General features: G+C 57.2%; 1 protein-coding gene across 5 annotated transcripts in view; it reads left to right on the top strand.

Moving 5' to 3' along the window:
- The first annotated feature begins 326 nt into the window (after positions 1 to 326).
- The window catches only part of LOC139272918 (E3 ubiquitin/ISG15 ligase TRIM25-like), a 59514-nt gene continuing 44185 nt past the window's right edge, over positions 327 to 15655 (top strand). For all 5 annotated transcript variants that reach the window (XM_070889027.1, XM_070889024.1, XM_070889022.1 and 2 more), the window contains exons 1-3: positions 327 to 1283; positions 2808 to 2903; positions 9506 to 9739. In XM_070889027.1, the coding sequence (XP_070745128.1) occupies positions 699 to 1283; positions 2808 to 2903; positions 9506 to 9739 (915 nt within the window). In that variant the 5' untranslated portion in view covers positions 327 to 698. The remainder of the gene's footprint in view (positions 1284 to 2807; positions 2904 to 9505; positions 9740 to 15655) is intronic.

Here is a 15655-nt window from a genome sequence, read left to right as displayed (position 1 = left end):
AGCGGCAGTACTGAGGGAGTGCCGCACTGCCGGAGGGGCAGTACTGAGGGAGTGCCGCACTGTCAGAGGGGCAGAACTGAGGGAATGCTGCACTGTCAGAGGGGCAGTACTGAGGGAGCGCCGCACTGTCGGAGGGGCAGAACTGAGGGAATGCCGCACTGTCGGAGGGGCAGAACTGAGGGAGTGCTGCACTGTCAGAGGAGCAGTACTGAGGGAGCGCCGCACTGTCGGAGGGGCAGTACTGAGGGAGTGCCGCACTCTTGGAGGCCCCGTTTTTCGGATGAGGCTTTAAACCGAGATCTGCTCAGGTGGATGTATAAGATCCCAGGCCACAGGAGTTGTCCCTGGTGTCCTGGGGCCAATATGTATCCCACAATCAGCATCACTAAAACAGATTATCTGGTCGTTATCACATTGCTGTGTGTGGGAGCTTGCTGTGCGGAAATTGACACCCCCAAAAGTGGCTGCAAGTCGCTTTGTTGTGTCCTGAGGTTGTGAAAGGCGCAGTAGAAATGCAAGTCTTTGTTTCGGCTCAACCACTGTGTGTCCCAGCTGTGGCAGACTGTAATTCCCGTATTGGACTGTTCAGCCACCTGAGAACTCAGTGTTCGAGCGCAAGCAAGTCCTCCTCGCTTGCGAGGGTGTGTTTGTGATGATTTATTGAGAGCTGTGTGTGATTTGGTCCCCTCAGAGCGACAATGAGTGTCCAGAAGCCCGTGCTGTCGGAGGAGAGCCTGTCCTGCCCTGTGTGCCTGGAGATATTCAAGAATCCGGTCACCATCCCCTGCGGGCACAACTTCTGCATGGACTGTATCAGCAGCTGCTGGGACGAGGACAGCGACTGTGACACTTGCAAGTGTCCAGAGTGTCGGCAGGACTTCAGCCCACGGCCGCTGCTGGCCAAAAACATCGTGCTGTGTAAGATCGTGGAGAGGCTGCAGAGAGCTGGCGAGGGGTCCAGCCCCGACAGCCGGGCAGCCCCCGGGGAGGTCCCCTGCGACTTCTGCACTGACACCAAGCTCAAGGCCACCAAGTCGTGCGTGGCCTGCATGGCCTCCTTCTGCGAGCTGCACCTCCGCTCGCACTATGAGGACGCCGTCTTCCGCCACCACCAGCTCGACGACCTGGTGCGGGACTTTGAGAAGCGGCGCTGTCCCGAGCACGGCCGGCCCCTCGAGTTCTTCTGCCGCACCAACCAGTCCTGTCTGTGCAGCGTGTGCGCCGTCAGGGCCCACCGGGACCACGACACGGTCACCGTGGAGGAGGAGGTCTCCGGCATCAAGGTACGGGACAGTGGGCATCTCCGGGGGGCAGGGGGAGTGGGAGAGTGTGTGGGATAGAGAGAGTGTGGGACAGAGAGAGAGAGAGAGAGATGTAGGATAGAGAGAGTGTGGGATAGAGAATGTGTGGGACAGAGAGAGTGTGGGACACAGAGTAAGTGTGGGACAGAGAGAGAGAGAGAGAGTCGGATAGAGAGAGTGAGATGTGGGATAGAGAGAGTGTGGGACAGAGAGAGAGAGAGATGTAGGATAGAGAGAGTGTGGGATAGAGAATGTGTGGGACAGAGAGAGTGTGGGACACAGAGTAAGTGTGGGTCAGAGAGAGAGAGAGAGAGTGGGATAGAGAGAGTGAGATGTGGGATAGAGAGAGTATGGGACACAGAGTAAGTGTGGGTCAGAGAGAGAGAGAGAGAGTGGGATAGAGAGAGTGAGATGTGGGATAGAGAGAGTATGGGACACAGAGTAAGTGTGGGACAGAGAGAGAGAGAGAGAGAGAGTGGGATAGAGAGAGTGAGATGTGGGATAGAGAGAGTATGGGACACAGAGTAAGTGTGGGTCAGAGAGAGAGAGAGAGAGTGGGATAGAGAGAGTGAGATGTGGGATAGAGAGAGTATAGGACACAGAGTAAGTGTGGGACAGAGAGAGAGAGAGAGAGAGAGTGGGATAGAGAGAGTGAGATGTGGGATAGAGAGAGTATGGGACACAGAGTAAGTGTGGGTCAGAGAGAGAGAGATGTGGGATAGAGAGAGTGTGGGACACAGAGTAAGTGTGGGATAGAGAGCGAGTGTGGGATAGAAAGAGAGAGAGCGCGAGAGAGTGAGAGTGTGCGATAGAGAGAGAGAGGGACAGGGAGAGAGTGTGGGACAGAGAGAGAGAGAGTGGGATAGAGAGAGAGTGTGGGACATAGAGAGTGTGGGATAGAGAGAGAATGTGGGCTAGAAAGAGAGAGAGAGAGTGAGAGAGTGAGAGAGAGTGTGGGATAGAGAAAGTGTGGGACATAGAGAGTGTGGGATAGAGAGAGAGTGTGGGACACAGAGTAAGTGTGGGATAGAGAGAGAGAGTGTGGGATAGAAAGAGAGAGCGCGCGAGAGAGTGAGAGAGAGTGTGCGATAGAGAGAGAATATGTGGGATAGAGAGAGAGAGAGTGTGGGACAGAGAGAGAGCGTGTGGGATAGAGAGAGTGAGAGAGTGGGACAGAGAGAGAGAGAGTGGGATAGAGAGCGAGAGAGAGTGTGTGTGGGATAGAGTGTGGGATAGAGAGAGAGAGAGAGTGGGACAGAGAGAGAGTGGGACAGAGAGAGAGAGTGTGAGATAGGGAGAGAGAGAGTGTGGGATAGAGAGAGAGTGGGACAGAGAGAGAGAGAGTGTGAGATAGGGAGAGAGAGAGTGTGGGATAGAGTGTGGGGCAGAGAGAGCGGGAGAGAGATGAGCGAGAGATGGCATGGAGTGCGTGTCTAGCTCCTGTTCTGCTCTCCTGGGCGAGTCTTGCCCCGATACATATCGCTGAACCTTGTGTTGTGTGTGCAGATCCACATCGCGGAGCGGCAAGCTGAGTTAGAGCGAGACGCACAGCTCACCCTGGGGGAGATCGGGAAGCTGCGGCACAGTGTGGAGCTGTTTGATGTAGGTACTAACCGGCTGTTTCATACCGTATCGCTGTAGTGTGATGGCTCAGTGCTTTGTATTGTAGTCTGTCCATTGGGCGTTTCAACACATCGGGGCGTCTGTGCCCCCGGTCTGTACCCCCGGTCTGTGCCCCCTGTAACCCCGGTCTGTACCCCCTGTAACCCCGGTCTGTACCCCCTGTAACCCCGGTCTGTACCCCCTGTACCCCCGGTCTGTGCCCCCTGCACCCCACGGTCTGTGCCCTTTGTGCCCCCGGTCTTTGCCCCCTGTGCCCCAGGTCTTTGCCCCCTGTGCCCCCGGTCTGTGCCCCCTGGTCTGTGCCCCCTGGTCTGTGCCCCCTGCGCCCCCGGTCTGTGCCCCCTGGTCTGTGCCCCCTGCGCCCCCGGTCTGTGCCCCCTGGTCTGTGCCCCCTGCGCCCCCGGTCTGTGCCCCCTGGTCTGTGCCCCCGGTCTGTGCCCGCTCTGCCCCAGCCTCTGTCCCCGGTCTGTGCCCTCTGTGCCCCCGGTCTGTGCCCGCTCTGCCCCAGCCTATAGCCCCAGTCTGTGCCCGATCCATTGCGATATGTGAATACCCAAGTAGGCTGCCCACTGAGACAGGCTGGGCCGACCTGGTGAGGCCTGCTGTGTAGGCCTGTGAACGCCTCTTACATAACAGGTGCCACCGCTGCTCTGGGAAATGTAACGTTTGGCGCTACGCGGTGCCTGCAGACAGTGGGAGCGAGGTTGGTCACTCTGCTCGGGGGTTCTGAGATCCCCCGCACACCCGAGAGAACAGATGAGGCCACCGTGCGCTGCCCTGACACATGGGCATCGTTGTAAATCTGACTGATCCTTTCACCTGAGCAGATCTGGGGCCTGCTGTAGGCCCGAGCTCTGTTGGGGCCCTCAAGCAGCGTCTAGCCCCCAGACACTGCCCCAAAAATAGTTCCGTAATACGAGAGATGGAGGCAGCTAGCAGAAGAAATAGGAGCAGGAGTTGGCCACCTGGCCCCTCAAACCTGTTCTGCCATTTAATAAGATCATGGCTGATCTTATCATGGACTCAGCTCCACTTCCCCGCCCGCTCCCCATAACCCTTTACTCCCGTATCGTTCAAAATTCTGTCTATCTCCAACTTAAATATATTCAATGACCCAGCCTCCACAGCTCTCTGGGGCAGAGAATTCCACAGATTTACAACCCTCAGAGAGAACAAATTCCTCCTCATCTCAGTTTTAAATGGGCGGCCCCTTATTCTGAGACTATGCCCCTGAGCAGCGCTCCCACTCCCTGCCATCCCACCCAGCTTTCAACATGCACTGAAACCTGACCCCAAATTGTATCCTTCTCGGAGTGGGGTGGGAGGGGAGTGATTCCTCACCGCACCCCCCTGGAGCCCTGGGATCCCAGGCCTGTGTCCCTGGTGTGACAGGGGGGGTCAGCTGTTTACACGCTCGCTGTGCCCATCAATCTGCGGGGGGGGGGGGGCACAAGGAGGGGTCGAGTTTGGCGGGGGCCAACTGGCTGTGCGACCCCTCAGACTGCTCCAGGTTCTGGGTGAGGAACAGCGCTTCACCATCGGACATGAATTGGTGGGGGAGGGGGCCTGCCTGACACACACACATCACGATTCCAGGGCGTACGCCCAGACCCCGGGCCAATCCCACTTGACCAGACCTTTCCAAATCCTTGGCAGGCACAGTAACTATACCATCCGCGGCAGCGTGACATTCGCTCCCTGACTTGCTGTCAATGGCGTCACAAGCTTGTGAATCATTCTCGGCTGGAGCAGCAGGCCATGTCCGATCAGCCCATCTCCAGTTCATAATTTGGCAGATGGAGTATAATGTTGGAAAGTGTGAGGTCATGCACTTTGGCAGAAAAAAATCAAAAGAGTAAGTTATTATTTAAATGGAGAAAGATTGCAAAGTGCTGCAGTACAGCGGGACCTGGGGGTTACTTGTGCATGAAACACAAAAGGATAGTATGCAGGTACAGCAAGTGATCAGAAAGGCCAATGGAATCTTGGCCTTTATTGCAAAGGGGATGGAGTATAAATGTCTTGCTACAGTTATACAGGGTATTGGTGAGGCCACACCTGGAATACTGCGTGCAGTTTTGGTTTCCATATTTACGAAAGGATATACTTGCTTTGGAGGCAGTTCAGAGAAGGTTCACTCGGTTGATCCCTGGGATGAGGAGGTTGACTTATGAGGAAAGGTTGAGTAGGTTGGGCCTCTACTCATTGGAATTCACAAAGAATGAGAGGTGATCTTATCGAAACGTATAAGATTATGAGGGGGCTTGACAAGGTGGATGCAGAGAGGATGTTTCCACTGATGGGGGAGACTAGAACTAGAGGGCATGATCTTAGAATAAGGGGCCGCCCATTTAAAACTGAGATGAGGAGGAATTTCTTCTCTCAGGGTTGTAAATCTGTGGAATTCACTGCCTCAGAAAGCTGTGGAAGCTGGGGCATTGAATAAATTTAAGACAGAAATAGACAGTTTCTTAACCGATAAGGGAATAAGGGCTTATGGAGAGCGGACGGGGAAGTGGAGCTGAATCCAAGATCAGATCAGCCATGATCGTATTAAATGGCGGAGCAGGCTCGAGGGGCCGTATGGCCTACTCCTGCTCCTATTTCTTATGTTCTTATAAACCAAGCGACTATCACCTTGCTCGACACGGAAACAGCAGATTTTGCCCAGTGTGAAGCAGGCCTCTGATTCGGCAGGAAGCAAAGGGGAATGGTTGATAGGTGTTTTTGTGACTGGAAGGCTGTAGCCAGTGGGGTTCCGCAGGGCTCAGTGCTGGGTCCCTTGCATTTTGTGGTATATGTCAATGATTTAGACTTGAATGTTGGGGGTATGATTAAGAAGTTTGCAGATGAATAAAATCGTCTGTGTGGTTGATAATGAAGAAGAAAGCTGTAGACTGCAGGAAGATATCAATAAACTGGTCAGGTGGGCAGAACAGTGGCAAATGGAATTCAATCCAGAGAAGTGTGAGGTAATGCATTTGGGGAGGGCTAACAAGGAAAGGGAATACACAATAAATGGTAGGACACTGAAAAGTGTAGAGGAACAAAGGGACCTGGGAGTGCAGGTCCACAGATCCCTGAAGGTAGCAGGCCAGGTGGATAAGGTGGTTAAGAAGGCAAACGGAATACTTGCCTTTATTAGCTGAGACATAGAATACAAGAACAGGGAGGTTATGTTTGAACTGTATAAAACACTGGTTAGGCCACAGCTGGAGTACTGCGTGCAGTTCTGGTCACCACATTACAGGAAGGACATGATTGCACTGGAGAGGGTACAGAGGAGATTTATGAGGATGTTGCCGGGAGTGGAGAATCTTAGCTGTGAGGACAGATTGGATAGGCTGGGTTTGTTTTCCTTGGAACAGAGGAGGCTGAGGGAGACCTCATTGAGGTGTATAAAATTATGAGGGGTCTGGATAGAGTGGATAGAAAGGGCCTATTTCCCTTGGCAGAGGAATCAACAACCAGGGGGCATAGATTTAAAGTAATTGGGGGCAGGTTTAGAGGGGATGTGAAGGGAAATGTCTTCACCCAGAGGGTGGTGGGGGTCTGGAACTCACGGCCTGAAAGGGTGGTAGAGGCAGAAACCCTCACTACATTTAAACAGTACTTGGATGTGCACTTGAAATGCTGTAACCTGCAGGGCTACGGACCTAGAGCAGGAAAGTGGGGTCAGCCGGAGCGGACACCATGGGCTGAAATGGCCTCCTTCCGAGCTGTAAACTTCTATGATTCTATGATTAGCCTTGGGACATTTTAATTTATTAAACGCACTATATAATAACGTGTATTTATATAGCGCCTTTATAGTCGTGAATTGTCCCAAGGTGCTTCACAGGAGTATTATAAGATAAAAAATTTGGCACCGAGCCACATAAGGAGAAATTAGCGCAGGTGATCAAAGCTTGGTCAGAGAGGTAGGTTTTAAGGAGCGTCTTGAAGGAGGAAAGAGAGGTAGAGAGGTGGAGGGGTTTAGGCAGGGAGTTCCAGAGCTTGGGGCCCAGGCAACAGAAGGCACGGCCACCAATGGTGGAGTGATTATAATCAGGGATGCTCAGGAGGGCAGAATTAGAGGAGCGCAGACATCTCGTGGGGGGGGGTTGTGGGGCTGGAGGAGATTACAGAGATAGGGAGGGGCGAGGGCATGGAGAGATTTGAAAACAAGGATGAGAATTTTGAAATCAGACACAGGGTTAAAGGTTATTCATGCAATCGACGACATCTTGTCTGCAGCCTTTGACCCCGCTGACCGCTCTATACTCCAACGCCGCTCCACTGGAAGAATTAATCGGGGACGAACATAGGGGTGATGGGTGAGCGGGACTTGGCGCAAGTTAAGACACGGGGCAGCTGAGTTTTGGATCACCTGTAATTTACGTAGGGTAGAATGTGGGTGGCCAACCAGGAGTGCGTTGGAATAGTCAAGTCTGGAGGTAACAAAGGCATGGATGAGGGCTTCAGCAGCGGATGAGCTGAGGCAAGGGTGGAGACGGGCGATGTTATGGAGGGGGAAATAGGCGGTCTTAGTTATGCTGCGGATATGCAGTCGAAAGCTCATTTCAGGGTCAAATATGACACCAAGGTTGCGAAGAGTGTGGTTCAGCCTCAGACAAGTTGGGGAGAGGGATGGAGTCAGTGGCTGGGGAACAGAGTTTGTGGCGGGGACCGAAAACAATGGCTTCAGTCTTCTCAATATTCATAGAATTATAGAAATTTACAGCTCGGAAGGTGGCCATTTCGGCCCATCGTGTCCGCACCGACTGACCAAGAGCTACCCAGCCTAATCCCACTTTCCAGCTCAAGATCCGTAGCCCTGCAAGTTACGGCACTTCAAGTGCACATCCAAGTACTTTTTAAATGTGGTGAGGGTTTCTGCCTCTACCACCCTTTCAGGCAGTGAGTTCCAGACCCCCACCACCCTCTGGGTGAAGAAATTTACCCTCATATCTCCTTTAAACCTCACACCAATTACTTTAAATCTATGTCCCCTGGTTGTTGACCCCTCTGACAAGGGAAACAGGTCCTTCCTATCCACTCTATCCAGGCCCCTCATAATTTTATACACCTCAATCAGGTCTCCCCTCAGCCTCCTCTGTGTCATGTATCCTACGTGGTTACTGTGCACTATCACAAGGTGTGCCACCAGAGGGCACTGCAGTGGGAGACTTTCAGGTTATCTGTACAGGTGTGCCTGGCCCAGTATAAAAGGCAGGCCACCAGGTGTGATCCTCACTCTGGAGTTAACTAATAAAGAACTAAGGTCACTACAGTTCAAGTACAACACACTGCCTCGTGGAGTCATCATCAGAGCATCGAAAGACATAACACTCTGTTCCAAAGAAAACAGACCCAATCTTTCCTCATAGCCAAAATTCTCCAGTCCAGGCAACATTCTTGTAAATCTCCTCTGCACCCTTTCCAGTGCAATCACATCTTTCCTGTATTGTGGTGACCAGAACTGCACGCAGTACTCAAGCTGCAGCCTAAAAAGTGTTTTATACAGTTCAAACATAACTTCCTTGCTCTTGTATTCCATGCCTCGGCTAATAAAGGCAAGTATTCCTTCTTAACCACCTTATCTACCTGGCCTGCTACCTTCAGGGATCTGTGGACCTGCACTCCAAGGTCCTTTTTATTCCTCTACACTTTTCAGTGTTGTACCATTTATTGTCTATTCCTTTCCTTGTTAGCCCTCCCCAAATGCATTACCTCACACTTCTCCGGATTGAATTCCATTTGCCATTGTTCCAACCACCTGACCAGTTTATTGATATCTTCCTGCAGTCTGCAGCTTTCTTCATTATCAACCACACAGCCAATTTTAGTGTCATCTGCAAACTTCTTAATCATACCCCCAACATTCAACTCCAAGTGATTGATATATACCACAAAAAACAAGGGACCCAGCACTGAGCCAGTTCAATTGGAGAAAATTTCTGGTCATCCAGAACTGGATGTGGGACAAGCAGTCTGACAATTTAGAGACCGAGGAGGGGCCGAGAGAAGTGGTGGTGAGGTAGAGCTGGTGTCGTCAGCGTACATGTGGGGCAGCATGTAGAGGAGAAATAGGAGGATCGATCCTTGGGGGACACCAGAGGTAACGATGCGGGAGTGGGAAGAGAAACCGTTGCAGGAGATTCTCTGACTACGATTGGATAGATAGGAATGGAACCACCCAGCTGGACGATGGTGGAGAGGCATTCGAGAAGGATGGAGTGGTCAACCCTGTCAAAGGCTGCAGACAAGATGTTGTTGTTGTTGGCTGTATGAGTAACCTTTAACCCTATGTCTGAGTGTGTACCAGTAACCTTTCACCCTGTGTCTGAGTGTGTATCAGTGACCTTTGATCCTGTGTCTGAGTGTGTATCAGTGACCTTTGATCCTGTGTCTGAGTGTGTATCAGTGACCTTTGATCCTGTGTCTGAGTGTGTATCAGTGACCTCTAACCCTGTATCTGAGTGTATCAGTGATCTTTAACCCTGTATCTGACTGCATCAGTGACCTTTACCCTGAATGTGTATCAGTGACCTTTACCCTGTATCTGACTGTATCAGTGACCTTTACCCTGTGTTGGCCAGGAGTTCCATGAGAGGCTGAAGTCTGACCTGGTGCACCAGTTTGCTGAGCTGATGGAGAATGTGGAGCAGGCCCAGAGCCAGGTGATGCATGTGATCAGCATGGAGCGGCGAACGGGGCTGGACCAGGCCAGCCGAGCCCTCAGCCAAATGGAACATAACTGCACCGAGCTCAACCGGGAGAAAGGAGAGCTTGAGGCCATCGCCAGGATCGGTGACAGCTTCGAGCTCATACAGGTGTGGGCCGCTTAAACCCTCGCTCCCCCGGGCAGTGCCCCTAGTGTAGGCCGTTTAAACCCTCGCTCCCCCGGGCAGTGTCCCCAGTGTGGGCCGCTTAAACCCTCGCTCCCCCGGGCAGTGCACCTAGTGTGGGCCGTTTAAACCTTCGCCCCCCCGGGCAATGTCCCCAGTGTGGGCCGTTTAAACCCTCGCTCCCCCGGGCAATGTCCCCAGTGTGGGCCGTTTAAACCCTCGCTCCCCCGGGCAATGTCCCCAGTGTGGGCCCCTTAAACTCTCGCTCCCCCGGGCAGTGCACCTAGTGTGGGCCGTTTAAACCCTCGCCCCCCCGGGCAATGTCCCCAGTGTGGGCCGTTTAAACCCTCGCTCCCCCGGGCAATGTCCCCAGTGTGGGCCGTTTAAACCCTCGCTCCCCCGGGCAATGTCCCCAGTGTGGGCCGTTTAAACCCTCGCTCCCCCGGGCAATGTCCCCAGTGTGGGCCCCTTAAACCCTCGCTCCCCCGGGCAATGTCCCCAGTGTGGGCCCCTTAAACCCTCGCCCCCCCGGGCAATGTCCCCAGTGTGGGCCACTTAAACCCTCGCTCCCCCGGGCAGTGCCCCCAGTGTGGGCCCCTTAAACCCTCGCTCCCCCTGGCAATGTCCCCAGTGTGGGCCACTTAAACCCTCGCTCCCCCGGGCAATGTCCCCAGTGTGTGCCCCTTAAACCCTCGCTCCCCCGGGCAATGTCCCCAGTGTGGGCCGTTTAAACCCTCGCTCCCCCGGGCAATGTCCCCAGTGTGGGCCATTTAAACCCTCACTCCCCCGGGCAATGTCCCCAGTGTGTGCCCCTTAAACCCTCGCTCCCCCTGGCAGTGCCCCTAGTGTGGGCCACTTAAACCCTCGCTCCCCCGGGCAATGTCCCCAGTGTGGGCCCCTTAAACCCTCGCTCTCCCGGGCAATGTCCCCAGTGTGGGCCGCTTAAACCCTCGCTCCCCCGGGCAGTGCCCCGAGTGTAGGCCGTTTAAACCCTCGCTTCCCCGGGCAATGTCCCCAGTGTGGGCCACTTAAACCCTCACTCCCCCGGGCAGTGCCCCTAGTGTAGGCCGTTTAAACCCTCGCCCCCCCCGGGCAATGTCCCCAGTGTGTGCCCCTTAAACCCTTGCTCCCCCGGGCAATGTCCCCAGTGTGTGCCCCTTAAACCCTCGCTCCCCCTGGCAGTGCCCCTAGTGTGGGCCACTTAAACCCTCACTCCCCCCGGCAATGTCCCCAGTGTGTGCCCCTTAAACCCTCGCTCCCCCTGGCAGTGCCCCCAGTGTGTGCCCCTTAAACCCTCGCTCCCCCGGGCAGTGTCCCCAGTGTGGGCCGTTTAAACCCTTGCTCCCTGGGGCAATGTCCCCAGTGTGGGCCGTTTAAACCCTCGCTCCCCCGGGCAGTGTCCCCAGTGTGGGCCGTTTAAACCCTCACTCCCCCGGGCAGTGCCCCTAATGTGTGCCCCTTAAGCCCTCACTCCCCCGGGCAGTGCCCCTAGTGTGGGCCGTTTAAACTCTCGCTTCCCCGGGCAATGTCCCCAGTGTGGGCCCCTTAAACCCTCGCCCCCCCGGGCAATGTCCCCAGTGTGGGCCGGTTAAACACTCGCTCCCCGGGGCAATGTCCCCAGTGTGTGCCCCTAAACCCTCGCTCCCCCGGGCAGTGCCCCTAGTGTGGGCCGTTTAAACCCTCGCTCCCCCGGGCAGTGCCCCTAGTGTGGGCTACTTAAACCCTCGCTCCCCCAGGCAATGTCCCCAGTGTGGGCCCCTTAAACCCTCGCTCCCCCGGGCAATGTCCCCAGTGTGGGCCACTTAAACCCTCGCTCCCCCGGGCAATGTCCCCAGTGTGGGCCCCTTAAACCCTCGCGCCCCCGGGCAATGTCCCCAGTGTGTGCCCCTTAAACCCTCGCTCCCCCGGGCAATGTCCCCAGTGTGGGCCCCTTAAACCCTCGCCCCCCCGGGCAATGTCCCCAGTGTGGGCCACTTAAACCCTCGCTCCCCCGGGCAGTGCCCCCAGTGTGGGCCCCTTAAACCCTCGCTCCCCCTGGCAATGTCCCCAGTGTGGGCCACTTAAACCCTCGCTCCCCCTGGCAGTGCCCCTAGTATGGGCCACTTAAACCCTCGCTCCCCCGAGCAGTGCCCCCAGTGTGTGCCCCTTAAACCCTCGCTCCCCCGGGCAGTGCCCCCAGTGTGTGCCCCTTAAAGCCATCTCCCCCGGGCAATGTCCCCAGTGTGTGCCCCTTAAACCCTCGCCCCCCCGGGCAATGTCCCCAGTGTGTGCCCCTTAAACCCTCGCTCCCCCTGGCAGTGCCCCTAGTGTGGGCCACTTAAACCCTCGCTCCCCCGGGCAATGTCCCCAGTGTGGGCCGTTTAAACCCTCGCTCTCCCGGGCAATGTCCCCAGTGTGGGCCGCTTAAACCCTTGCTCCCCGGGGCAATGTCCCCAGTGTGGGCCACTTAAACCCTCACTCCCCCGGGCAGTGCCCCCAGTGTGTGCCCCTTAAACCCTCGCTCCCCCGGGCAGTGCCCACAGTGTGTGCCCCTTAAACCCTCGCTCCCACTGGCAGTGCCCCTAGTGTAGGCCGTTTAAACCCTCGCCCCCCCGGGCAATGTTCCCAGTGTGTGCCCCTTAAACCCTCGCTCCCCCTGGCAGTGCCCCTAGTGTGGGCCACTTAAACCCTCACTCCCCGGGGCAATGTCACCAGTGTGTGCCCCTAAAACCCTCGCCCCCCCCGGGCAATGTTCCCAGTGTGTGCCCCTTAAACCCTCGCCCCCCCGGGCAATGTCCCCAGTGTGGGCCGCTTAAACCCTCGCTCCCCGGGGCAATGTCCCCAGTGTGGGCCACTTAAACCCTCGCTCCCACGGGCAGTGTACCCAGTGTGTGCCCCTTAAACCCTCGCTCCCCCGGGCAGTGCCCCTAGTGTGGGCCGTTTAAACCCTCGCTCCCCCGGGCAGTGCCCCCAGTGTGTGCCCCTTAAACCCTCGCTCCCCCGGGCAATGTCCCCAGTGTGGGCCGTTTAAACCCACGCTCCCCGGGGCAATGTCCCCAGTGTGTGCCGTTTAAACCCTCGCTCCCCCGGGCAATGTCCCCAGTGTGGGCCGTTTAAACCCTCGCTCCCCCGGGCAGTGCCCCTAGTGTGGGCCACTTAAACCCTCGTTCCCCCGGGCAGTGCCCCCAGTGTGGGCCCCTTAAACCCTCGCTCCCCCTGGCAATGTCCCCAGTGTGGGCCAATTAAACCCTCGCTCCCCCGGGCAATGTCCCCAGTGTGGGCCCCTTAAACCCTCGCTCCCCCTGGCAGTGCCCCTAGTATGGGCCACTTAAACCCTCGCTCCCCCGAACAGTGCCCCCAGTGTGTGCCCCTTAAACAATCGCTCCCCCGGGCAGTGCCCCCAGTGTGTGCCCCTTAAACCCTCGCTCCCCCGGGCAATGTCCCCAGTGTGTGCCCCTTAAACCCTCGCTCCCCCGGGCAATGTCCCCAGTGTGTGCCCCTTAAACCCTCGCCCCCCCGGGCAATGTCCCCAGTGTGTGCCCCTTTAACCCTCGCTCCCCCTGGCAGTGCCCCTAGTGTGGGCCACTTAAACCCTCACTCCCCCGGGCAATGTCCCCAGTGTGGGCCATTTAAACCCTCGCTCTCCCGGGCAATGTCCCCAGTGTGGGCCGCTTAAACCCTTGCTCGCCGGGGCAATGTCCCCAGTGTGGGCCGTTTAAACCCTCGCTCCCCCGGGCAATGTCCCCAGTGTGGGCCGTTTAAACCCTCGCTCTCCCGGGCAATGTCCCCTGTGTGGGCCGCTTAAACCCTCACTCCCCCGGGCAGTGCCCCTAGTGTGTGCCCCTTAAACCCTCGCTCCCCCGGGCAGTGCCCACAGTGTGTGCCCCTTAAACCCTCGCTCCCCCGGGCAATGTCCCCAGTGTGTGCCCCTTAAACCCTCACTCCCCCGGGCAGTGCCCCTAGTGTGGGCCGTTTAAACCCTCGCCCCCCCCGGGCAATGTTCCCAGTGTGTGCCCCTTAAACCCTCGCTCCCCCTGGCAGTGCCCCTAGTGTGGGCCACTTAAACCCTCACTCCCCCGGGCAATGTCCCCAGTGTGGGCCGCTTAAACCCTCGCTCCCCGGGGCAATGTCCCTAGTGTGTGCCCCTTAAACCCTCACTCCCCCGGGCAATGTCCCCAGTGTGGGCCGTTTAAACCTTCGCTCCCCCGGGCAGTGTCCCCAGTGTGGGCCGTTTAAACCCTCGCTCCCCGGGGCAATGTCCCCAGTGTGGGCCGTTTAAACCCTCGCTCCCCGGGGCAATGTCCCCAGTGTGGGCCGTTTAAACCCTCGCTCCCCCAGGCAATGTCCCCAGTGTGGGCCCCTTAAACCCTCGCTCCCCCGCGCAATGTCCCCAGTGTGGGCCCCTTAAACCCTCGCCCCCCCGGGCAATGTCCCCAGTGTGGGCCACTTAAACCCTCGCTCCCCCGGGCAGTGCCCCCAGTGTGGGCCCCTTAAACCCTCGCTCCCCCCGGCAGTGCCCCTAGTGTGGGCCACTTAAACCCTCGCTCCCCCGAGCAGTGCCCCCAGTGTGTGCCCCTTAAACCCTCGCTCCCCCGGGCAGTGCCCCCAGTGTGTGCCCCTTAAACCCTCGCTCCCCCGGGCAATGTCCCCAGTGTGTGCCCCTTAAACCCTCGCCCCCCCGGACAATGTCCCCAGTGTGTGCCCCTTAAACCCTCGCTCCCCCGGGCAATGTCCCCAGTGTGTGCCCCTTAAACCCTCGCCCCCCCGGGCAATGTCCCCAGTGTGTGCCCCTTAAACACTCGCTCCCCCTGGCAGTGCCCCTAGTGTGGGCCACTTAAACACTCACTCCACCGGGCAATGTCCCCAGTGTTGGCCGTTTAAACCCTCGCTCTTCCGGGCAATGTCCCCAGTGTGGGCCGTTTAAACCCTCGCTCTTCCGGGCAATGTCCCCAGTGTGGGCCACTTAAACCCTCACTCCCCCAGGCAATGTCCCCAGTGTGGGCCACTTAAACCCTCACTCCCCCAGGCAGTGCCCCCAGTGTGTGCCCCTTAAACCCTCGCTCCCCCGGGCAATGTCCCCAGTGTGGACCCCTTAAACCCTCGCCCCCCCAGGCAATGTCCCCAGTGTGGGCCCCTTAAACCCTCGCTCCCCCTGGCAGTGCCCCTAGTGTAGGCCGTTTAAAACCTCGCCCCCCCCCGGGCAATGTCCCTAGTGTGGGCCACTTAAACCCTCACTCCCCCGGGCAATGTCCCTAGTGTGGGCCACTTAAACCCTCACTCCCCCGGGCAATGTCCCTAGTGTGGGCCACTTAAACCATCACTCCCCCGGGCAATGTCCCTAGTGTGGGCCACTTAAACCCTCACTCCCCCGGGCAGTGCCCCTAGTGTGGGCCACTTAAACCCTCGCTCCCCCGAGCAGTGCCCCCAGTGTGTGCCCCTTAAACCCTCGCTCCCCCGGGCAGTGCCCCCAGTGTGTGCCCCTTAAACCCTCGCTCCCCCGGGCAATGTCCCCAGTGTGTGCCCCTTAAACCCTCGCCCCCCCGGGCAATGTCCCCAGTGTGTGCCCCTTAAACACTCGCTCCCCCTGGCAGTGCCCCTAGTGTGGGCCACTTAAACACTCACTCCCCCGGGCAATGTCCCCAGTGTGGGCCGTTTAAACTCTCGCTTCCCCGGGCAATGTCCCCAGTGTGGGCCGTTTAAACCGTCGCTCCCCGGGGCAATGTCCCCAGTGTGGGCCGTTTAAACCCTCACTCCCCCGGGCAGTGCCCCTAATGTGTGCCCCTTAAACCCTCGCTCCCCCGGCCAGTGCCCCCAGTGTGTGCCCATTAAGCCCTCACTCCCCCGGGCAATGTCCCCAGTGTGGGCCACTTAAACCCTCGCTCCCCCTGGCAATGTCCCCAGTGTGGGCCCCTTAAACCCTCG

This window comes from Pristiophorus japonicus, chromosome 9, assembly GCF_044704955.1.
Source record: "Pristiophorus japonicus isolate sPriJap1 chromosome 9, sPriJap1.hap1, whole genome shotgun sequence".
NCBI lineage: Eukaryota > Metazoa > Chordata > Chondrichthyes > Pristiophoridae > Pristiophorus > Pristiophorus japonicus.
Note: the sequence above shows the minus strand (reverse complement) of the source record. Positions and strands in the feature narration are given on the sequence as shown.